Source organism: Alligator sinensis, unplaced genomic scaffold, assembly GCF_000455745.1.
Source record: "Alligator sinensis unplaced genomic scaffold, ASM45574v1 scaffold794_1, whole genome shotgun sequence".
NCBI classification, from domain to species: Eukaryota; Metazoa; Chordata; order Crocodylia; family Alligatoridae; genus Alligator; species Alligator sinensis.
Window position 1 is genome coordinate 1,547,113 of NW_005842125.1, and position 24,592 is coordinate 1,571,704.

Genomic DNA, 24,592 nt, shown 5'->3' on the forward strand with positions numbered 1-24,592 from the left:
GCCCCCCCACCCCCAACAAGGAAAGAAACCAATAGCAGTAGCTCATACTGTGGGAAAGTTCTGTTTGATCTTTATATGTTTTCACACTGGGTTCAGAGTGAAATTAGGGGCCTGGATTCCTCTGCTTAGCCATCTAAACTGGTAGTCACGGTCCATAACCAGATGAGACAGTGCAGAGCTGGAGCCAAAGCAGAGGGATGGGAGAGCAGACACAAGACAGCAGGCTTCAGGGGCAGTGTTTTCATGGAACTCTGCAGTGTCATATTTGGCCCAGCACAGGACACACTTTACAATCACTGTTATTCTGGGGTTGTCACCACGTACGCTGCATACCCATGGGGCTATACAAATGTCCTCTACACTGAACGCAGCTACTACATCTCCCAGAAGAGGAGTTACCCGCCTGCATCACTTCAGACTGCTGTGTCTTTGTTCTTCAGTATGCTTCCCATGGTGCAGCATTAGTATTTAGGGCAGAAGGCAACCATGGGAAAACATTCCAGCTTTTGAAGACCATAAACACAGAAGTTGACAAGCTTCAAGTGGATGCTGTACTGTTTAAATCCATCTGTCCCTCCAACTCTCTTGATACTAAAGAACTAAAGCACAACTTCATAGAGAACAAAGGAAACAACAGCCTGCTCTAACTGATTATTTTGCAAAGATCACAAAAACACTGTTTGTTGTATCTGTCAGGCTGTGGACAGACTTTCAAGTGCTTTAAAAGGGGAGGGGGAGCTGCAGTTTGAGGAGTGCACATCAGCTGTTATGATTTAACTGTTATGCCTGAGTGCTCCTCTAGTGGTAAAAGTGAGCTAAAATGCTGAAATTTTTACTGCGAATGAAACAGGGTTATCAGTATAATGGTAACATCTGCCCACACCCCCAACCCCTCTTTCTTTTCTGATACAGCTAAGCTCTAATTATCACTCAACAGTAAGAACAATACCATTAATCATTTTTGCAATGTAGTGTGGCCAAATCTTTTCTTTTGTGAGATTTGATGCATTTCTCAAAGCTCCAGCTTCAGGAGTCCTGTGATTATGTCAGAATTTAATGTTTAAAAAAGAAGGTTTCTAATTCTTATGGTTGCAGGGAAAATCTTGCAAATAAGAGCTGCATGTGACCCTAATAGTTCAAAACCATAAGCCAAAATGTAATTTATACAAAAATCTCACAATACTGTATTGTTCTGATAATACCAGTAATTCTATCTTTTCTTTTCTCCAAAAGAACCCTAAATATTGTACTTAACTTATATGTGAGTTTAACTTATAATTCAGCACCTTGCAGTCTTAAATTTGCCCAAGAAGTATTGTGTATACAATAAAAATAGCAAATCCAAAACGTTATTTTCTATTTTAGTATCTGTAGCACAATTAATGAAGGCTGAGGTGGTGTAGGCACTAAGTCACAATGTTGACAGGTCACAAGTTCAAGGCCATAACAGAAAAATTCATGGCACAGCCCTGTCAGATTTCAACGAATCTGCAAATTCTGCTAAATACCTTGTCATAAGGACATGAAAAAAGAAAGAAATACAATTAATGTTTTAGATCTTTTCCTTGGTTATTTGTTCAATTAATACAATTGAACTTCATAAGGGTAATAGGAGTTCAAGGCTTTTATTTGCAGTAACTGACATATAGTCAGAAAAAAAGCTACTTTTTTGCAAAATTGAAAATGATACTATGGAGTCAGTTTATATGCAGGACTAACAACATCAGAACAATATGATATTAAGAAATTATTTATAGTTTTAGGCCAACCTCATGCTATTTTGGGGATATGAATCAATTTGTGAATGCTTGGGTTCGACTACACTGGCAGGGTCTCTTTAAGATTCTGGTCCCACAGCAAAAAGCCCAGCACATAAGGAAGCATTTGGAATTTTTCATTTTTGATAATCAGAAGTAACAGGAAATGGAAAAAACAGGGTTTTTTCTTAGCATGAAAGAATTAATTTTAGCAGAAAGAGTACCGCTCTTTAAATTCAGCCTCTCTTTCCTCTATAGCCACATTTGTAGGGATAGATAACACAAGGTTAACATGGCCCCAATCCTGTTTGCATTACAGCCTCCACTGCTGCTGGCTCTAGTGGTGAATTCTAGTTTGAGTTTAGAATACAGAGCTACTAAACAACAACTTCCTGGATGGTATCATCCCTTACCCCCCTCATCCAAGAATTATCTTGTGTGAACATTTTAAATACATGTCACCACAAAGGACCCATATGGCATAAACACTACTGCTGGAGGCAATGGGACTTCTCACACCAGCACATTTCCTTATGTGCATTAAGGATGTATATATATCCATGCCCAATACAACTTGTCTCAAAACTTAATCTTGAGCATTTCCTTCAAAGAGGTCCAGTTACAGAGGTAAACATCCCCTTCAATGCAAGAAGGGAATCATTAGCAAGCCCTTCTAAGTGTGGTTTTCCAGATGTGACAGCAAAGGAGGTCTTCCATAGCTCTGCCCTTGCTAGAGGACAGGCTGCACCTTCCAGGCCATATGCACCCCACAACAATACAATCTGGTTATCCAGCGAACTGGCTGCTTTGGGTAGGAGCTAAGGGGCAAATCAAGCAATGACCCAGTTCTGCTAACCCTGAAAATAAGATTATTTTTTGCAACAGCCTCTAGGATGCACACACTAGTCTGTGAAGGCTGAGATGTTGGCTGTAATGAGCTTTGTGAGGCCAGCATGAGGCTTCCCAAAGGAATGCTGGGCTCAGACCATCACTCTCTGGCTAGGAATAGACATTCAAAAAGCCTGAGCTTGAATTGATTCAATCTTTGCATGCTAGTCTAATCCAGTATTTCCCAACCTTTTCCAGCCCAAGGCACACTTACATTAATAAAAATTTTCCATGGCACGCCTATTAAGTCATTCCCCGTTTCCTTACTTATGAGCTCATTGTAGGTCACTGCCATGGCACAATTCTGTGGCACAGCTGTTTAGAGGTTCACAAACTGTGTGTGCCCTACCACTATCACATGCGCAGTAGATGAATTTCCTTCTGCTTGGCTGGTCCTCTCTCTCCCCAACAGCCAACACATGACTGAGTCTTCTGTAAATGTCTCATTGACATGGCTTATTCGTTAGTGCTAGGCTGCTGGAGAACTTTCTTCTCATTTTCCCAAAATTCTCGTGGCACACCAGGGAGCTCTTCAAGGCGCACCAATGTGCCATGGCACACCAGTTGAAAAGCACTGATCTAACCTACAAGGCTTGAACTGATTTGGAGGTGGATAGACATTCCCTTCTCTGTACAGAAATGCAGGCACGTGCCTGCAGTGGCTCAGGCTAGAAGCCAGGGGGTGCTAGACCAGCCCTCCCTTCCCTTCCCTTCCCTTCCTCAGGGCTGAGTTGAGCGGGGTGTGGCCAGGCCTGGACAGGATGCTGTGATTAGGGAGGGGTCCCACCCCTTGATAACAGAGCATTTATCAGCTCTGTTATCAGCATTTAACACCCCGTCAGAAAACAAAGCATTGCTCATTACAAGCTCTTCTTAAACAGCTTTTCCAAAGGAAAGAATGCAGGGACATTACCATCTGAGCTGTTGATTGGCTCCAAAAAACCTTAAGTGGACACTGTCCTATCTGCCTTACACAGGATTAGCTAGCATACTACATGCTGACTATAGTCTGTGCTATGGGAGAGAGGAGGAAGGGATCTCTACTTTAGCAGCGAGTGGTGAGAGGGGGGAAGGAGGTACAGGGAAGCCAGCAGACCCTGCTGTGCCTGAAAGTCTTTGCCAGAGCTGCAGCCAGGGAGCAAGAGGGGAGGGGCGAGCTCTGTTGAGCAGAGAGCCCTGCCCAACCCAGAGAGCATGCTGGGATGCTGGGGGTGTCTAGTTTAGCTTAAACCAGCAAAGGGTCTGGGATAGACATTGTATAAACCAGTTTGAGCCAAATCAGCTAAGTCTGATACTACATTCAACCAGGTTTATATCAAACTGGTTTCAGCCATTTTCAAACTGGTTTATGTGCACTGAATATCTGTTCTGTTACAGGTTTAAACCAGTTTCTGAGCACTTAAACCAGTTTATGTGCAATGCCTGTCCCTAGTCTTAATGGATGGCATAAATCAGGGGTGGCCAAAATGTGGCCTGCAGGCTGGATGCAGCCCGCTAGGCCATTCTATCTGGCCCATGGGGCCCCTAAAAAATTTAGAAAATGAATATTTATTTGCCCCTGGCTGCCTGTCATGCAGCCCTCAATGGCTTGCTAAAACTCAATAAGCGGCCCTCCACCAAAAATAATTGCCTGCCTCTGGCATAAATTGATGCATGATTCATTAATAAAAATAGGCATTGGCCTATTCTGCAAAGGGTCTTGTCCTGTTCACTGAGGCTCCACTCTTGAGTTCCTAACAACACCTCCTCTTCCTGGATAGGGTTTGCTAGACCCTATGGAAGATTAGCAGCTTTTCCACAATAAGCACAGGTCACTTGGGAACATTAAAGAGCCCTGCTGAAGGGTTGCTCTGGGAGCTGGAGACTGAAAAGGAACCTTTCTGTTGTGTAACAGTCTTATTTTGTACATTCAGATGTTATGTTCCTGGGAAATGAAGGCCTCTCCATCCTTAACTTGCTGCTCGTGAGGCAGTTAAAGTGTCAGCATTTCTTTTTCATGCAAGTCACAAGATCATAATATTGTTTTCCTGACTTTATCATACTTGATCCATATAGGCTTCTGGGAGGCATAAAAGGGGAACAGAAAATGCAGTGTCTTACAGAAAGAGCATGAATCACTTCTTCCACAAAGAATTTCAAGACTGACTGCATCCAGTGCCTTTATATAATTTAAACTTTGGGCTGATAAAGGTGACAAGAAAAGAGCACAGCAAACCACGCAAACAAGCAGGCAACATCTGGACAAAAACATCTGTCTGGACAAAATTAACCCACTTCCTTTTGTCTCAACTATAGTGATTTGGTCTGTCCACATGTCACATGCAGGGCACTTCCAACAGTGCAACACCTTCAGTCTCAAGTGCCCACTGTCCTCCTCAATAACCAATGTTTTGGTAGCACAGTAAAAGCAAAAATGACACGCAGCAAACTTCTGTATTTTAAATTCAAGATGCAAAAGTTTCCCTTCAAACCACTCCCTGAACTTAAGCTGCTGAGTTATGATGCCAAACAGCACTCTTGGCATACACAAAGACAAGGCTCAGCAGTATTTTCCAACAGAGGCTAGAATGACCCACCTCAGGTCTAAAACTTATGGGACATAACCATCTCCACCGCTTCTCTTTGTCACTCAGCTGTGGCATGGTGCAAGGAGAGCTCCCTCTGCTGAAGTCTTGGGCACTCAACTGCAGCATAGCTCAGAGACAGATCCCTCTCTACTGAAGCCCTTGGTGCCCAGCTGTGGTACAGCATGGGCAGAGCCCCCTGCTGCCAAATGCTGCTGAAGCCACAGTTTTACAGGCCAGGTCCAAAGGCTATGCAGGCCATAAGTTGTGGACCCCTGCTCTAGCAGCTGAAGAACCCCCTTCAGCCTAAATCAGGGGCAAGCCTATGGAACTAGCCTGGAGTTCATCCATACCAGGAAGATTTGACTTTGATCCGACTCCCTTGCCACATGCCTCATCATCATTTTCATTCCCAAAATGGGTGCAAAAAGCCTACTAAATCCAAACTCCTCCTTCAAAGCTCTTGCCCAAGCCTTCCAACATAGGCAAACACATGACACCTAGTGCCTTAATGCTATGCTAGAGATGAGATAGAAATAGTTGTGGTCAAACAAGTTTCCCAGGTTTGCAGTTCTCTTTTAAGACAAGAATAACCCAAACTATTATTGCAACTGCTGTTACTTACGAAGGTAGAGCCAAGAACCAGGCTCTGCTGAGCTAGACACTGTACAAATACATAGGAAAGAGACCACTTCATGATGGGAGCACTGGGAACAGCAAGCCAGCAAGAAGGGTAGCAGTCACAGCACCCTGGCTGCTTAATCAGAGCTGGGACTCCTGTCAGCACTACATTATACTTTAACTATATGTTCAATTGCTACTGCTATGTTTTTCATACTTACAGTTAACTTGGAGTTCTGCCACTGATGCAAAATCTTGTAGCCCTGCAGCTCACCATGCACTGGCCCAATGGGTGGCCTGACCCATCTGATTTCCAGGGAGGAGCTGGACTCATTGAATGACACTGTTACATTCAGAGGTGGAACAGATGGGGCTATAAGAAACAGAGAGATCCCAGAGTTAAAGGGGAGAACACCAGGCAAGCAGGTCCATCACCAGTTGCAAGGGTGTGACAGGCTCCCAGGTCAAAGAACCAGACCTGGGACGCTCAGTGTCAGGGATCTGCATGTCTCGTATGGGGGCCTGATCCTACAGCATGTTCTACTGAAGGGCAGCAGTACTTCTCCAGGAGCTCACAACAGGGTAGTGCTCCTTCTGGAGTTAGCTTCCTTTCCAAGCCCTTCTCCCTACTAAGGGTGCCAGAACTTTGTTCAACAAGGGCCAGATCCTGCCCTCTCCCTTCACTCTTACAAGACTGCACCTTAGATGCATCAGGGTTTGGAACTGCACCGAGAGGTCAGTGGGCTGGCCAGACACTACACCTACTAGCCTTTTACCACCCTAAGCACCACAATGCACAGCATGGAAGGAACTCCCATATTTTTTGCTCTGTGCAGCATGTGCTGAGCTGAGCATATGCTGTCTCTTTAAAAGATTGAATCTGACAGCCAAACAACTGACATCCATGGAGCAGAAGTGGGCCTTAAAATAACAGTAGAGTCTGTCTGACCAAGGACTGAATTTACCACACCCATTGTGGGATTACTGATACCCACATCAGATCAACAGGAGCATAAAATACACCTGGATTACAGAGGAGAGTTCACACTGACTCCCCAATGGAGTAAATCACTTCCCAGGGGGAACTGGTGAACAGTGCTCAAATACCTTTCTCAAGCTGCTCAACTGAAATGTAGCTGAGTAGGAATCCTGTTCTCCTCCCTGCCCCTCTGAACAGGAAGGATAGGACTGGGCCCTAGCTGCCCACAGCAGCATAGGAGTCACTCCTCCTGGAGTGGAGAAAGAGGTTCCCTGCTGTTTCTAACATTGAAATTAGCCAAAAACTACAGCAATACTCAATTAACCAAACAATCTAACTGTGCCGCAGGGCAGTGAAATAAGACATATTACCAGGACTGGTTAATATACAGCAAAATTGCAGAAGAAAGGAAGACTTGATTAATGGAACACTGAGACCATTAATAAAGAGAGAGGGTCATTAACACCTGTGGAGTGAAGAGAGATTAACAGGAATCAGGTTGATTATAATGAGCCACTAAGTCAAGTGACTCCCTCACTGCTGCCTGAATAGAAATGCTGATGCCCCTCCCAGACAGTGGGTTTTAAACTTTGGTGAAGCAGGAATCAAAGCAGGGTGCAGCTACATCACTGCATGTTCCCACTGGATCCAGCCCTGGCCCTGCTCCTGCTCCCACTGGGACCACATAGACCTCCACTTCAAATCTCAGTGCTGCAGGAAGGGGAATTGGTTCAGCCCACACATTCCCAATGCAAACTACAAACTAGAGCTGCCTCTTGTGCTGCTGGGCAAGCTGTCAGTGCCCCATAAACCAATGTAATGCCTTATGGATAGGACCCTAGTGGATTCATGGCAGAAGTGGGCTGCGCTGCAGCTCCTTTAATTTTGCAGGTTCTCCCGCATGCCCCCCTCCCCGCAATGCTGATTTGTGGAAGAGCCCTGCTTGTGGCTCACTCCTGATTGCAGGGACGCGAAAACCATGATTTAAAACATGGTGCCATTTTTGCCACCCCATTGCTGATTGGCCAAGGGGTCCTAGTGGCCCTGCTGCTTGCTGCCAACTGGTGGGAAGGCAAAAATGGCGCTATGTTTTAAACTGTGGTTTTCGCTTTCCTGCTAATGGGGAGGGCATATGGGGGAACCCGCAAAATTAAAGGAGCCACAGTGCAGCCCATTTCTGCCATGAATTCAGTAGCGCCCTACTTATGGAGAGCTGGAGAGCACCCTACATTGCACAGATTTCCTTCTCTACATATCAGCTGCTCTTTTCCTACCTCCTTCAGTTGTGCTGGCTGGAATCCAGGGGCTAAATGCAGACCAGCCAACCTCATTCATACAGGAAACACGAACACTATAATCCACCATGGGCAACAGCTGCTGGATGTGATACAGATGAGGCGGTGCAGAGATGTTGTAGATCATCAGTGAGCCATCACTTTGTGGAACAGCTTCCTTGACCTACATAGAAAATCAGTTCATAAACAGGGATTAGTCAGCAACAACCTTCTGTATCAGAAGCATGGTGGGAATTTTAAGCCTGTAAACAGGATTCAGAAGTCTGACTCTCTTTCTCCCCTTTCTCAGAACAATAAGCATGGAGGCAGCTGTTCTTTTCTTGATGCTGCCTCAGCCCACATGGAAGAGAGATTTGGGGAGGAAGACACTAATGACAGCCAGGCCTCAGACTCTAACCTTGCATGTTCATCTTGGAGGCTCACAGATGAACAGCAAAAATAATACATATTTTGTATGCACCCATGTTAACAAAGGAAGACACATAAAACATAATAAAGCAGCAACTTTAAGATGATCACAGTTGGCACTGAACACCCACTCTCAAATGTCAGTAAGAGGCTCCCAAGTTCACCATGAGTCAGAGAAAGTTGTTTGCTATTAATGATCCCAATATTTTATGGATGTGAAAAAAGAAGCATACTGCTGACTTCTGCACAAATTACAGAACATACTAGGCAGATCTGTGTAAAAGATCATGTTCCCTGCACTGAGTTCCTTACCAAAAAAATAAGATGAAAGGCATCTTTCAGACTGTTCAATTAACTGGGGGAGAAGTCCTGATGAGATCAGCCATAACACAAAGCACACACAGTGGGGTCAGACAGAAACCCAGAAGGATCAGGATTCTTCTCTTGAACTTACAAGTGTTCTACTCACTGGCACCCTGCAGTGTCAACAGGCCCTGTCACCCAAAGATTTTGCTCACATGCCTATCCTTAAAGTGATGGCATGAGCCAGCCTACCAACATCCTGCTCACAGGGAATCTCTCTAGCTCATTGCTACCAATCTATGATCTCTCGTGCACTTTCAAGGTGAACTGCAAGTAAAGGGAATTTGACTGATATAATTTACATTACTACATACAGAATACCAGTGAGCTTATACTAAATAAAAATGGAGTCAAATGCTGTATTTGAACCAATGCCCATAACTTTGATAAAAGTAAATGGAAGATGGCTGCATATGGTAGCATATGTCAGTGTTCAATTTGGCTTACAAAATGAAAAGGAAGCTCATATCAATAAAACACTCAATGAGAATATCCATACTTTGGATATTCAATGAGAATATCCAAAGTAGATCTAGAATGTTTGATCAGTGACCAAAAGAACATACAAATGGATGCTCAAGACACAGCTGAGACTGGTCTTCATTGTGAATTCTACATGCATCTGTGTTATCTCAACTCTAAATGTTTCCTTCCCAAGAAGATGGTTGTACCTGGATCCTTCAGAAAAAGAACAGGTAACTCCACTTTTGAGGGATGTCACAATGAGAGCATCCTATTTAATCACTGGCCTGTTAAAGAATTAGCTACACTGTTGACAAGACAGTGCTCAGCTAAGCCATCATGAATATTTCAGGGGGCAGGAGGAAAATGGCTTAGTCACAGCAGTGTTTCTGCCAGGAATCACGTCTTGTTTTCTGATTTAAAAAGCTATTTTCTAAATGCAGGTCATGATAAGCAAGTCATAGGAAATCCTTTGACCTTCCAGCCCATTGCCTGAGCTTCAGTAGGAAAGTACCACTGGATATGCTATTAGATATTGTTATAACACTTATATGAGACTTATTATCTTTCTCCACAGGATGCTTTCCATACCCCCTTTCACTTTCATTATACTTAACACACAGTGTCTCCAAGATGGTATCAGAGAAAGTATCATTTAAATATAGGTAAAGGGGAGATAACTGAGAGGAAATGGAAAGAGGCAGTGTGTCTCACTCACTCATTTCATGGTATATCCTGTTCAAAACTCACATTCATCAGCAGGTGTTAAAAAAGCTGTGACTCATGAGCAGGCAATGGAAGGCTGAACATTTGACTTAACCAGTTCTGAATATCTAAGTACTAGGCATTCCCAACAATGCCACCTAGAACCAAAGGTTCTCTCTGTGGCATAGCATTGGCTTTTTAAAAATAACATTCTGCACAATGTAAGTTCTAACCAAACAACACTTTTTGTTAAAATGTGCAACTTGAAAACCTATTTCCTAAGATAAATGTTCCCTAACTAAGAAGTTTAAAAAATATAGGATTTATAAATTTTAACATTCCTAATAAAAGGCAACAGAAAAGTTACTGTAATTGCTTGATTTCCAAGATGAGTCATCCCCCCCACATTTCCCCCTCATTCAACATGGGGAAAAAACTACCTCATCTTGGATTTGAGCACAAGGGTAGGAGTAAGTTGCAACCATTGCTCTGCCCCCCTGCCACAGCTTCTGCACCCCCTCCAACACTTCTGCCCTGCATCATCTCCACCCTGACACCACCCTGGCTGCCTCTGCTCTGTGCTGTCCTGCCTTGTGTCCCTGCCACCACTGCTCCTTACCCTGAGTTGCAGCTCTGCATCTGGCCACAATTTAGCCCAGGGCTTGGAGAACATGGGTGCTCCAGGCCCTTCCAGGCCAAGAAGTAAGCATGGTGAGGGAGTGGGCAGGCACAGGAGAATGCAGGATCAGGGGGGCAGGCTTCAGGGAGCACAAGCACTGCAGTGGGAGAGCTGCCTGGCAATTGGGGGGGGGTGGTGGGAAGAGCAAGTTTTAGGGGACAAGGTGCGGGGGGGGGCAAGGCTGCCCGATTCCTCTGCCACTTGCCTCCTACCATTTCTTTCCCCACTGCTAGTTAAATTAATCAATTATAAGATAGCTTATTAAAAAAACAGTAAAACATAGACTTGGATTTGGAACTCTCTTGAACTTCAAAGACAGGATCAAAATAAATGATTGTCTATACTCGGCCAATCAGTCATCAGGAACAAACCTCCATTTACTGTACTTCTTTCCATCGTCCTCAAGGCTGGAGAGGTATGAAATGCCTCCACTGTTAAATCCCACAATAGAAACTGGGAATCCAGGAGGGAGTTCCATTGGCTTTGAAAACTAGTTCACTTTGGGGTGTTTGATCATGCACAAAAAAAGAAGAAATGCATCTTGAAAGCAACAGTGAAAAAGTTGTACCTGCTACCTTGAATTCTCTTCATGAGCCAGATGTGTCGAGGGCATGTTACAGAGCATTAAAAGCTTTCTTTTTCCAATTACAATAGTAGCAATATGTTACTTTAATGGAAGATTTGCTACAGTGCTAATCTGTGAATGTATCAAGCAGACATTTGAGGAAGAATTCTATAGTCCTTTTTGTACCTAAACGACACTTATCCAAGCCACGTAAGTAATGTTTTTTACCCTTACACACAGTTTGTGATTCTTTACAACTTCAGTGTGGATGTGTGCAGTAGACTACACAGGTATGCAGTTACTTATGTACATTAAGTCCTGGGTAGGACCTTTATCTTTCTGACTTCCCAGCACAGAATGTCTAGCCACCAGACCACTATCCAGACCTCTGTCCGATCACTTATCCTTGCTTTTAATAGTCTCTGAATAAAATCCATGCATAACAGTGCAATGAGGAAGTTTCTTTCCCATTAGGAACAAAGGCCCAGACTAGAATGCAGCGTCCTCCTTCCTTCCAAGGTAGCAGCCATCCCATTAGACCACCAAACCCCTTGCTCCACACAGCTCCCTCTCTTGGTGCCCAGGGGGCCAGCTTCAAAAGGAGGGCTAGAGAGGGAACTGAGAAATGCCTGACCTCCATTAGAGTGCTGTGCTGGAAAGCCAGAGAAATGCAGGTTCAAAAACCCTTTGGGAGAGGGATGAGAGGTCATACAAGCTATCTATCCTGCTTCCTGGGAAAGTACTATAGTTACTCAGCTATCAGGATTCAAACACAAGTGATCCCTCCTTACCATACCCACCAGTTGTGGGTTTTTTGCCATGTGGAAATCTGTGACTTATCTATGCCAAGTATACATGTGTATACTGAAGTCTGCCACATGGAATGTCTGCACTCTCATGGACTCCCCAGATAGTAAGCATCCTGAAAGAAGAACTACCATAGTGGCTAAAGAACTTGCAAAATATGACATTGATATTGCTGCCCTAAACGAGACCTACTGGGCAGATGAAGGCCAGCTGAAAGAAGAAGGAAGTGGCTTAACATTTTTCTGCAAAGGGAAGTCATTTGAAAAGAGGCACATTCACAGGGTTGGCCATGCCTCAAGAACAAGATTGTCAGCCAGCTTTCAGAACTCCCTGTCAGCATTAATGAACACCTTATGACTCTCTACCTCAAGCTCAATAACAACCAGTATGCTACAGTGGTCAGTGTATATGCCCCCACGCTTGATGAAGAAGTCACATTAGAAGGACATTAAGAACCAGTGGTGGCAAATGAAGGCCATGGAGATCCAGAGTTTTGCTGATCAACATGACATGAGAAGCTTCTTTCAAGCAATAAAAGCTATCCACGGACCATGTTCCAATGGCCCAACCCCTTGGCGATCCCAGGATGGCTCCAACCTCCTCTTGGACAATGTAACCATCAAGCAATGCTGGAAGGAGCATTTCAAGACTCTACTCAACCATGAATCTGAGTCTCAGCTGCCACCATTCAGTCCATCCCTCAATACCCAATAATAGAACCTCTTGCTGATCCCCCATCCTTCAAGGAAGTCTGGCATGCCATCACTCAGACCAAGAACAGTAAGGAACCAGGCCCAGATGGCATCCTTGCAGATGTCTTCAAAGCTGGTGGAACGGCACTAGCACAAAAATTTCACCAACTTCTCATCAAAATATGGGTTAATGAGGAAGTTCCACTTGACTTAAAAAATGCCAACATTGGGCATTTTTACATGTGCTCCAGGAAGCATGGGGAGGCGCTTTAATTACTGAGCTGTGCTAATTAAAAGTGCCCAATCATTGTGTGGGGCACTTTGAACTAAAGCTCATTTGACGAGCTGTAATTCAAAGTGCTCCACTGCCATTTTTCAGTGTGGGGATGCTGATACACAAGGTACTAGAGTCTGCTGGAGCATGTTAATTTCAGTGCTCCAGCTGACTTGATTAATTGAGTGTACTCCAACATGCTGGATTTCCAGTGTGTTGGAGCAGGCTCCCTGCACACATACAGAAGCCCATTGTGACCATCTTTAAGAAAGGGGAAAAGTCAGCGTGTGGGAACTACCAAGGCACTGTCCTCCCCTCTTGCTGGGAAGATTCTTACTCGCATCCTTCTGAATTACCTCCTCTCCCTTGCCAAAGATGTCCTTTCAGAATCCCAGCATGGCTTTAGACCATCTTGGGGTACCACTGACATGATTTTTGTTCTACGACAGATCCAGAAGAAGTGTAGAGCACAACACCAGGAGCTGTTTATGGCATTCATTGACCTACCCAAGACCTTTGACACCATCAATTGTGAAGCCTTGCAGAAGGTGATGGCTAGGTTTGGTTTTCCACTGAAGTTCAGTGGACTCCATGACAGGATGACCGCCACAGTCCTTTGCAGTGGATCAGAGACAGACCCATTTACTATCTGTACTGGTGTCAAGTAGGGCTGTGTCATCGCCCCAACCCTTTTTTCCATCTATCTTGCTGTGATTTTGATTCTCATCCATGACCACCTTTCTCCTGGAATTGGGCTTGAGTATCGAATGGACGGTCAGCTTTCCAACCTGCAGCGCCTTCACAGCAAAATGAAAGTTACCAAGACTGGCATCACTGACTTTCAGTACACTGACAACTGTATTATCCTTGCGCACACTGAGACCAATCTACAGTCCACCTTTTCTCAGGTGTCTATCACAGCCTGGGACTCTCCCTTAACATTGGAAAGACGAAGGTACTCCATCAGCCTGCTCCAGCAGTTATCCCCATGCTTCTCTATGGGTGTGAGATGTGGCTGACATATTGAAGACATCTTAAGTGCCTGAAATGGTTCCATCAGCGTTGCTTCAAGAAAATTCTTCATATTAGATGGGAAGACCACTACACCAATGCCAGCATGTTCTCTGCAGCTAACAAAACCAGCATTGAGGCAAAGAACATGAAGCATCAACTCTGCTTGGCTGGCCACTGTGTGCAGATGGCTGACACTCATCTCCCAAAGCAAGTCCTCTTCTCTCAACTCAATCATCATAAGAGGACCCATGGAAGACAGAAGAAGAGCTACAAGGACACCCTGAAAGCATACCTTAAGAAGGGTGGCATCAACCCTACAAATTGGGAAGTGCTGGCTGGTAACAGGTCTCAGTGGTGCTGCACCATACATCAAGCCCAATTCGAAGAGAACTGTCTTGCTCAGGAAGCCAAGAAATGACAGAGGAGGAAGAAAAATGCACAATATCCTGTCCAACAGTGGTGCCCCCACTAAGGCACCACTTGTCATGTCTGTGGAACAACTTGCAGAGCACAGATTAGACTCCTCAGACACCTTAAAACTCACCAGTAATTCCCCCATCCCCCCAGCAGACATCATCCTCCTATCAGGGGATAGTTGATAAAAAAAAAATGTAACCGAGTGCCTGTCCTGACAGTACATGGCCTACTGAGCATGCTCAGAAGCTGTGTGGACACTTAAATGTTTGCAGTGCATAGAGAACAGAATCACACACTGTGTTCAAGGGCCAAAAATGCCACTTATGCAGCTGGAAAACTGCCACTTAGTTGTGTAAAGTGAAATAGGATTCAGGCACTTGTGTCTCAGGATCCTCCACAGCCTGACACTCACTTCCTGTTCTTTCTGCCCTGTGCCTACCCAAAAGGTCAGACTGAGTGCTGGCATAGTAACAGAATGGCTGTGGCACAAGCATACAGGTGCTACTGCCCCTTTTCCTCACAACTATGGAATAAGGAGCGATGAGGAGGGAGCTGTGCTTGAGGCCTGGCAGAAAGGTACCTGCCCTGCAGACATGTCCTCACTGTCCTTTCCCAAGGATAGAGATGGAGACAGGTATGTATACTGTTCAGTACCCTGGGCCTGTGTGTTGGCTCACCAGGACCCCAAATGCAGCTGAACACTGTTATGCAAAGTATCTACCCACCCCCATGTGACAGATCTGCAGTGCTACAGCTGCTAGCAAAGCTGCTGTGGCTACAGGGCTGGGGCAGGACTCACTGCTTCACAACCTGCGTTCAGCTGCTCCAGGTGAAATGTGAGCCTACAGTGGGGTGTTCACAATGCACTGATTAAACATTAACACAAGCTGAGGCCAGTCATAGAGCAGTATGACCATTAACTCACATCGTCTTAGGAATCATAGGATCATAGAACAGTAGGACTGGGTGGGACCTCACAAGACTATACAGTCCAGGCACCTGGTCAAGACAGGATCAACCCTGACTAAACCATCCCTGGCAAGTGTCTGTCTCAACTACCCTTAAAAACTTCCAAGGATGGAGATTCCACGATTTATCTAGGTAGCCTGTTCCAATGCCTGATCACCCTCATGGCCAGAAAGTTCCTCCTAATCTCTAACCTAAATTCCCCCTGCTGAAACTTGAAGCCATTGGTCCTAGTCCTGTTCCCTATGGTCACAGAAAAAAGCTCATCTCCATCCTCTCTGAAATCAGCCTTCAGGTATTTGAAGACTGTTATCACAAAACTATAATCTTCTCATACTCTTCCAGTGAACTGGCCCCAGTGGGCTAGAGCACAGAGCAGAGCTCCATTTCTCAAGCAAGCTAAAGACAGCAGCCCAGGGAGCCATATTCTTCAGCACCCAGGATTCCCAGATAACATGATTACTATCTTGGACACTGGAGTTAGTGCCCCAGCATAGGATTCCTCCACAGGTACCTCCTGCTTTTAACGTGAACTCCCTGGGTTTGCATCAGCTCAGAGAGAGCAGCTGCTGATCTTTGCCCACTGGCAAGATGCCAAAACACTGGCATCTCTTAACTAAATTAAGTGGTAATTACGTGAGCGCTGATGTGGGAGCTGCCACCACCCTGCATCTGACCTCATATAACCCTTTTAATGTCTTGCCCTTTCTAAACTTTTCATGCCTCCCACTGTGACACAATGCACAAATGCAAGACAGCTTTTCTCTGAGTGCTCAGATGTGGAGAATTGCTACACACCAGCTCTGATGCCTCACTGGAGACAGTGACACCATGTAGCAGGGGTCTCATGCTTCACAAACCAAGCTCCTCAGAGCCACAGATGAGGCACTGACTGCCCTTTCTGTTGGCTGCTGTCCTGGTGCACTGCTCTCCCACTGCACAGCTGTATTATCATATTGTGACTCAGGCACAGTTGCTGGAGGCTTCCACCAGCGCTTGAAAATAAGGGATTTACTGCAGTTTTCAGCCTGTTTTCCTCATTGCACTGGGTTGAAGTGGGAGCAGGGTTTCTCCAACTCACACTGCCAGGCAGCATGGGGCTCTCTCAGCCCTGGTCTTCGCTCCACTGGGACATGCAATGTCACCACACCTGCCTTTTTGGCAGTTCCTACCACAACCCCCCTGTACGTCTCCGGCTCACTGACAGCCTCCCTAACATCAGGCTCCAGCTGAAAGGGTGCATTCCCCCTTGATGAGACTTGGGCAAAGGTCCCTTTCAAGCTAAAAGTATTTCCCACCGATCTCAGCAGGACAGCTTGCTACACCCCTCCAACCTGCTCTCCCCTCCCTGGAAAATTGCCATGGCCACTTAGCTTCTAGGAGTCTTGTGGTGTCAAGATTCATGCTCATATGCCACTCCTGTTCAGTTAGTCATCATCTAGATGTATGTTAGCACGTGGACTTTCTCTACAATGAGCAGCTTTTCAAGACACTGAGCAGCTACAGCCTGAATGACATGGATGACACACAGATGGCTCAAGTGTGAAACAATCAACTGCAGCATAATTACTGGGTATTTCCTGGTGAACAATACCTGTAGATTCCAGATCTTCAACTACGCTTTACTGGAAGAAGAGGCATCTGCTGGCCCCAGGCCCATCCTTTTGCTCATATACCCAGCTACTGCCCCAGCTACAGGAAACAGGCTGTCAATCCCTCACAGACCCTGCTCCATGCTGCACACAGAGCTGGAGCCTAAATGATGCCTGTCTGGGGTCTGTCCCCTTTCCTTGTTCCCTCAGATATTTTGGACAGAGGGCTCAGTAATATGCCTGCTATGCAGGCCAGGCACACTGCTGGTGAACACCTCTGGATGCAACCTGCTCACATCGTTGGTAGTCCCTCGATACAAGGATGAGTCTTCCAGTTCAGTAAAAGTGCAACCCACCCCTGTCGTGAACACAGGAGTGCATTCCTATCACATCCCTGCTCTGTCCCATGCCATTACAACATAAGGCTGACTAGAAGCTACACAGATTACAAATACAGGGACCATGAGCTATATAAAATAGTTTGCATGGATTTCACAATGGCTTTAGCAAATTGTCATTAAAGCATGTGCTAACCTCTCCCCCGCACCCCCCCAAAAAAACCCAACAACAAAAAACACAACAACAACAAACCCAACCTGGTTTGGGGGTGAAATGGGGCCTTCTAGGGATCTCTAATGAAGCATCACCTTTCCTTCTTTTACTGTCCCCAATCCATGAGCCTCCCCTGGGGCAACACTGGCCTGTCCTGATCACCACAACCTCACAATCGCTATGACATACTTGATGAGATTGTGTACTGCACACCACTAAGCATCAAATATCTGATCACCAGGGACCTTCTGGCATCAACTCCATAAAATCATCAGGGCTAGGACCCTTGTGTCACCTCAAGCCACCTCCCCATCAAGAGGAGAGATACCTGGCTTGCCAGGTGCCCCACACAGACAAAACACATATCCCATGCCTGAGCCAATCACAGTCCTTGCCCCAGGTGGAAGAGGACCCCATGTTCTGATTTGTTAAACATATGCTCCCTGCAATCAAGCCAGCCTTGCCCAAGGGCTCTCCCCAGATGCCCAGAAGCAGACAGGCAGGCCCAAAAAGGATTGATTTCCTGTGTGCAGCCTCTCTCTGAGGCCTCCTGCAATGCACCATATAAAGAATGAAGACAGGGTATAAGTGCTTACCTGAACACTGCAGCTGTTGAAAGGAGAGTAGCCATCAAAGCCTGGGATCCAGGCAATCAAAATGTCATGGGCTGATCTGTTCAGGGCATGCACATTCATGGGTGGAGATGGTATTCCTACAGGAAAAAGTCAGGCGGGTTCAGATCTGGTGTACCTAAATGCTATCCTTGATGAACACAATGCTTATCTCAGGTAGCAGGCAGGCATCAGGCTGCAGTTCAAAAAAAGGGATTTAGGCATTTGTGTGGGCAGGGAATACCACTAATTCAGTAAAGAGGAGGCCTGCAGGAGACTCTTGCCTCACTACACAGGAATAGGCTCAGCCTTCTTCATGGTGCCAGCTGGCTGCTTTGTGGTACAAGGGAGACACTCACAACCAGCAGAGTCCAGAAGGCAGATTCAAGTAGCAATATCCAAGTCATGCAGAGAGGTGGAGAACCACATCACCCCAAGGTCTCCCCTGGCAGCTCCAGGCACGGTGGATGTCCTGCAAATGCTCATTCTCTGCAGCAGAGGTGCTTTATGCAAGCTCATGGGCATCCAGGCAATTTAGAAACTGTACATCCTCATGATGTCACACAATTAAATGTGTTCGGAAAGCTGTATTCCCTCCAGACCCTTGAAAAGCAGCTCTTCTGGCTGGGTATCGCTGATCTACTGCACATGCCAGGTCAGAACTGCACAAGCAACACAGAAACTTGGTTGGATTTAGTGTCTGACAGTCTGAAATATATTTATCCTCATGGACACACCACTCAGAGGTAGGGGATGAATTGCTTGACTCAGGGAGGGGGCAGATAGGCTGGCTGAAGAGATATGGAAGGTGTTATAATAGAGCATGGCAGCGGAGATGCCAAATGGTGGGTTTGAAGGCACAGAGAAAGCTGCAGGAAGTGACAGGGGGGCTGTCACTTGAACAGGTGCCATCTCTTGGGCCCATTGGCAACTCTTCTCACCAGCAGTCCTGTGCTGGGTCCAACAGCCAGGAAATGTTCCCCTCTGGGGGAAAAGGACAGGGTAAAAGGCAATACACTTGCCAAGACAGTAATTTAACAAAGAAGGGCCTTGATTTCCTATTATCTTGGGCTGTACCCCTGGTACTGACACTGGAGAGAGCTGGGAGTAGCTCTTACCATGCTCTGAACTTCTCTCATGAGCCAGAATAATCTGTCTCCCTTTGCACAGGGCATCCAGTCCTGACACTGCTCCATCCCATCCCTCCTGGACCCAGCTCCCTGCCACCACAGTGCTGTGGCCATCTGGGTTTGGGGTTGTCCCTAGACTCACTGCCCCCTCTGCTTGAATGTGCTGCTGCTATGAGGCCAGGGTGAATACACATGCATTGGTATTGTGAGGTGCCCCAACTCGCAGGCTAAACCATTTTAAAAAGAGGTCATCCAATTAGTTTCCCTGGAAAAATGTTGCAAGCCAGCCTGGCCTGGCTTTAAGCACATGATAGCTTCTGTCCCAGAGCTCTGTTGGCCTGCTGCAGAAGCCCTAGAGAAGTGCATGTATGTTCTTACACCGTCAAGAGCAGTGTTTCCAGCCCTCTGTGTTGGAGCAGTGCTAGTTTGAAATGCTGACAGCAGGGTAGAGAAGCTGCTGAGTGGAAGAGGACTATTTCTGGGGCAATTTGTGAGTGCCCTATGTTTGTGAACTGAAAATAGAGTTCAGCCTCGATGGGAAGTGAATGTTACATTTCAGAGAAAACTTCCCTGTGACTGCCCAAGGTGACTCCTGCAAAAGCATTTCAAGAATTTCCATAATTTCCTATGGAAACTCTGAGGTGAGGCAAGGCGTACAAAGGAAGGAAGAGAGTGATACAGCCCTTCCGAAACAGACTTTCAGTTGACAGTTCTCTTTTCAAATGAACTTCTAGGCACTTCCTGTCCGAGTGTCAGCCCTGGTGTGCACCACTGGCACTGAGGGGGCAGGGCACGGGTACTGTCACAGTAGGCCCCATGCTCTTGGCTCTCTGCGACATGTTTTTTTTCCTTTGCCAGCTCACTTGGGGTTCCTTCTGGCAGACAATGCTGAATGGGTGACCCTTCATGCTGCCACTAGAAGACCCTCTTTGAGCAGGTAAAAATGTCAGGCATTTGTTTTCTTTGCTCTTGTCACAATGGTCAGGGAGGTAAATTAAGGTGACATGCTCTACTGTGGAGGTGAGGATCTCAGGCCACAGTGTGATGCACTGTGACACTACCCACTTCCCTGGACCCTTCCATTGAAAGGGCATCCTCCAGTTCTTGGAACACTTGTGGTTTGGCTTCTCTCCTCTCGAGGAGGGGATGGAAGCACCTTCTCTCCCTGAGGAAAACAGCCCAAAGAAATGTCTGGGGGTGACTGGTGTCATCTCTGGCCCTAACACAGATATATCCTAGGTGAGAAGGACTGACATGGGTATTTGGAGCACAGCGTCCAGGAAAATATTCTCATTCCACAGTCTCCGTAGCCGCACATGGCAGTAGGGAAGAAGCCAGGCATTCTTCAGAGATGGTAGTATCAGCAGTGAGATGGGCTGCCTCTTCACTCCTTACCTTTTATGTTAATCTGCCCTTCAATTGATGTACTCAGTCCTTTTCTGTTGTGAGCTTCACAGCTGAAGATTGCTGGTTCATTAAGCCCTGCAATCAGATAATATGGACACCATGAGTGGAGAATCACAGTATGGTAACAAAAACATGATTTTTCTACCCTATTTTACTTTCAGTTTCATCCTGCTCTTGACTCAGAGTCTCAGATCACACAAAGGAACAGATTTCCAGGTGTCATTCCAATGGCCCGTGCATGCCCAGGAGCACTCCTCCAGGCACCAGGAGGGTAATTCAATAGAAAAATCAAAGCTTCTCCTGATTTTAATGCTTCTTTCTTTTCCCAGAAACACAACCAAGTTCTCTTTGCACTAACCACATCCATTTTGCCTCAGGCTGCATTTCTGCTTCAGCAGGGCATTGGGACCTAGACTGAAAGGTCAACATCCTGATTCCACTTATGGCACTGAAAGCCTCTAAAAGAGAACCAGAAAGCATAAGAGAATGAGAAGCAAGGGGTAGATCCAGTCCTGCAGGTCTTACAGCCTGTCTCAGTTCTCCGATTAAAAGTAAACCTGGATGTGGACAGTGCTCCATCTCCGATACCAGGGCACATTTCCAGGAGAGGAAATTCAAGGGAGGATCCAAGACGATTTGGGTTATTCCTTGAAGGTTGCTCAAGCCAAGCAACTCTGTGAACTGGCAGAATTACTAAGAACATAAGAATTGCCACTGACTGGGTTAGACCATAGGTCCACCTTACCCAGTATCCTGTGTCACACAGTGGCTGAGAGTGGATGCTGAAAGGAAGAATGAAACCAGGTATCAATAGGGCTTTTTCCCCACTGTTTGTGTCTCACTTGCAGCTTCCAGAATTTAAGGTCTAGGAAGTTCTAATTCAGAGACTGTCTCTCTAACTCCCATGCTCAATAGCTATTGATGCCTCGTTCCTCCAAGAATGTGTCCAATCCCTTTTTGAACTGTTAATTTCCACATCTAGTGGCAATGAGTTCCACACTTTAATTTTATATTGCATGAAAAAGAACTTCCTTTTATTAGTTTTAAACTTACTACCTACTAGTTTCATTTTCTGATCCCTACTTCTTATATTGAGAGAAACAGAGTAAAGAAATCCCTATTTACTTTTTCTTCACCACTTAGTAGTTTTTAAACTTTTCTCATGCCCCCCCTTCAAGTATCTCTTTTCTAAACTGAATAGGCCTAGCCTCTTTAGTCTTTGCCAGGGTCCAGACTTGTAATACATAGGATGGCCATGGGGATGCCTCATACAAAGTTCAGGACCTACCATCTGAAAGGGGGCACCCTGGAAAGCCACTGCTGGACTAAATTCTCAAGGTGAAGTCACCCGAGAGGTTGAAAACCCCAACCTGACTGCTATTGCCTCCAGTTACAGTAGCCTGGGGACCCTAGGCTATGTGGGGCTCATGTCACACTCAGCTGAAGCTTTTCCATGCTTCTGCACCCTCCTACATCTGCAACAAACAGGAAGTTCAGGGACTTCTATAAGAGCCCAAAGAGATACTTTATGAACACCACTCTCTTGTACTTCTCCTACACAAAGAGCACGCTTTGTCCTCTGAAGCAGGGGGCTGCCCCTCTGCTGGTCCTCTGGGTGTGACTCCCATTCCAGCATGGCAGGTGAGTGTGATGTTCCTCTCTGGGTGTGACTTTTGGGGAAATGTCTTCACACAACTAAGACACATGCCACAGCCAGCATTACACTTAGCTGGGCCGGGGGTCATGGCAATACAGCTGAAGCAGACTGGAGCTCAGGGCAGATGAACCACCTAAGTACTAATTGGCTTCCAGGGGTGGGTGGCATTGCGGGGAGTTCTGCAGCTCACACTGCACTCTGTGCTGCTCTGGCTGCACTACCCAGAGGACCCCAAGTTAGCTCATTTAAAGCTGTCTGGGATATGTCTTCTAGGCCTATACGAAGCAACAAGTATTCAATTTGGATTTGGATTCAGCCGATTTGGAGGGACAGTGATTTAATTCAGTGATTTGAATCACTGTCCTGATTCAATCTGGCCGATTCAGATTTGGAGATTGAGCACCAAGTCAGAGATTCGGCCATAGACTAGAATGGGGAATGATTTACATAGCCATAACTCTTGTCATTTTTTTGCAGATTCAGATGAAAACAGCAGGGAAGGTAGCCCCTTCTGAGGGCACGAAGCCTGCCAAGTTTCACGGAGATAGGTGCAGGGGTTTCTATGAAAGTGCTCCCCAAACTGTTAAAACTTGTATCACGTGTGTGTGTTAAGGCAAAGTGGGATGAAAACAGCAGGGATGGTAGCTGCTCGTGTGGGCATGAAGCTGTAACAAGACGCCCTTTGCCTGCACCCTCCCCACTTTGGTGCATTTCTCTTTTCATCTTTTCTCCTTCCACCTTTTCTTCCTTCCTCCTCTCCCCCTCTTCTTCTCTCCCTCCATCATAAAACATAGGTAATTAAATTACATTCTAATAAGTATTTTATAAGACATAAGCATAAGGATATAAAATTATATAGGTATTTTATAGGGTATGAAATTGTATCTTTATGAAATTACACTTAACAGGCATTTGTATAAGTATAATGTATTATTGTATTCTTATATTTCTCCCATTATCTGTCTCACTGTGCCATGGCATTTTACCTTTTATATTTCATATTTTATACTTCTAAAATTTTACTGAATGTATTTTACTTCAGAAGTAAGTTGTATCCTGTAACAATATTAGAAACCATTGTTGTAAGTGAGGAATCAAACTGCCACTCCTCTGTGTCGGGCTGATCTCTAAACGAATGGGAATGGGGTGAATGAACAAATGACAGTAATAGGCATAGTGGGCTGCGATAACAAGATAACAAGCAGTGATTAACACCTGCAGACAGCGAAAAGGAAGAAATCAATACCAGCGCTGGGAGCTCCTTTAACTCTATTGTCAGTAGTGGTGATACCTAGGGGGTGTACAGGGATGCATGTACACTCCCTGAGAGCACTGGTGCACCCCTGAAAGGCTGGACCCCCCCATTTAGGTGACAGGCAGGGGTGGCAAGTGGGAGTGCCGGTGCCCCCGCTGTGAGCACCAGTCGGGGAGTGGGAGCACCGGATGAAGCACCTCAGAAACTTCCAGGAGTGCCGTGGCCGCTTCCCAGTCAGCATGATCAGCCACTGGGGGAACCCCACCCCAGTCGACAAGATTGGCCATGGGGGGACCCCCCTGGTCGCTGACTGGTCACGATGGCGGGGGGGGAGGGGATGTGCCCCCCCCCCAAAAAACTACGGTGGCACCAGTCACCCATGATTGTCAGTGCAACAAAGTCTCCGGTTTGAGTTAATGCCGGAGACCAGTTCTTAAGACTGAATACAACCTGATCAACCGCTCCCATTCATGCCCACTCCCATTCAAGCCCCTGTTCATGCCTACGGTCACCCCATCTCCTTCCCTCTTCTGTTTGTTTGCTGCAAGCCTTCCGAATCTCTCTAAATCAATTCAGAGGCTTCCGATTCAATTTGGACCTTTTAAGGGGTCTCCCACTTCGATCTGGATTCAGAAGTTTGGCTGCTGAATTGGACCGAATCTCCTCCAAATCAAATCGGCTACCGAAGCTTCGCACAGCCCTACCATTAAGTCCACCTCCACCAGGGTCTGTTAGTTTTGTCATTCCTGAGCCATAAACACACACACTATGGCTGAGATGCTCAGTTGGTATGAAATGACATGGAGTCAATGGCCTTGCTGAGGCACACTGGCTCCTCTGCTTTTGTCAATTACCTCATAGATTCATAGATGTTAGGGTCGGAAGGGACCTCAATAGATCATTGAGTCCGACCCCCTGCCTAGGCAGGAAAG

At 46.0% G+C, this 24,592-nt stretch overlaps 1 protein-coding gene across 2 annotated transcripts in view; it reads right to left on the minus strand.

Annotated features, from left to right (window-relative positions):
- MERTK (MER proto-oncogene, tyrosine kinase) overlaps positions 1–24,592 on the minus strand; it is a 64,868-nt gene that overhangs the window by 26,975 nt on the left and 13,301 nt on the right. For both annotated transcript variants that reach the window (XM_006024941.3, XM_006024940.3), the window contains exons 4-7: positions 20,737–20,823; positions 18,197–18,312; positions 8,084–8,267; positions 6,052–6,203 (exon numbers count right to left, since the gene is read on the minus strand). In XM_006024941.3, the coding sequence (XP_006025003.1) occupies positions 6,052–6,203; positions 8,084–8,267; positions 18,197–18,312; positions 20,737–20,823 (539 nt within the window). The remainder of the gene's footprint in view (positions 1–6,051; positions 6,204–8,083; positions 8,268–18,196; positions 18,313–20,736; positions 20,824–24,592) is intronic.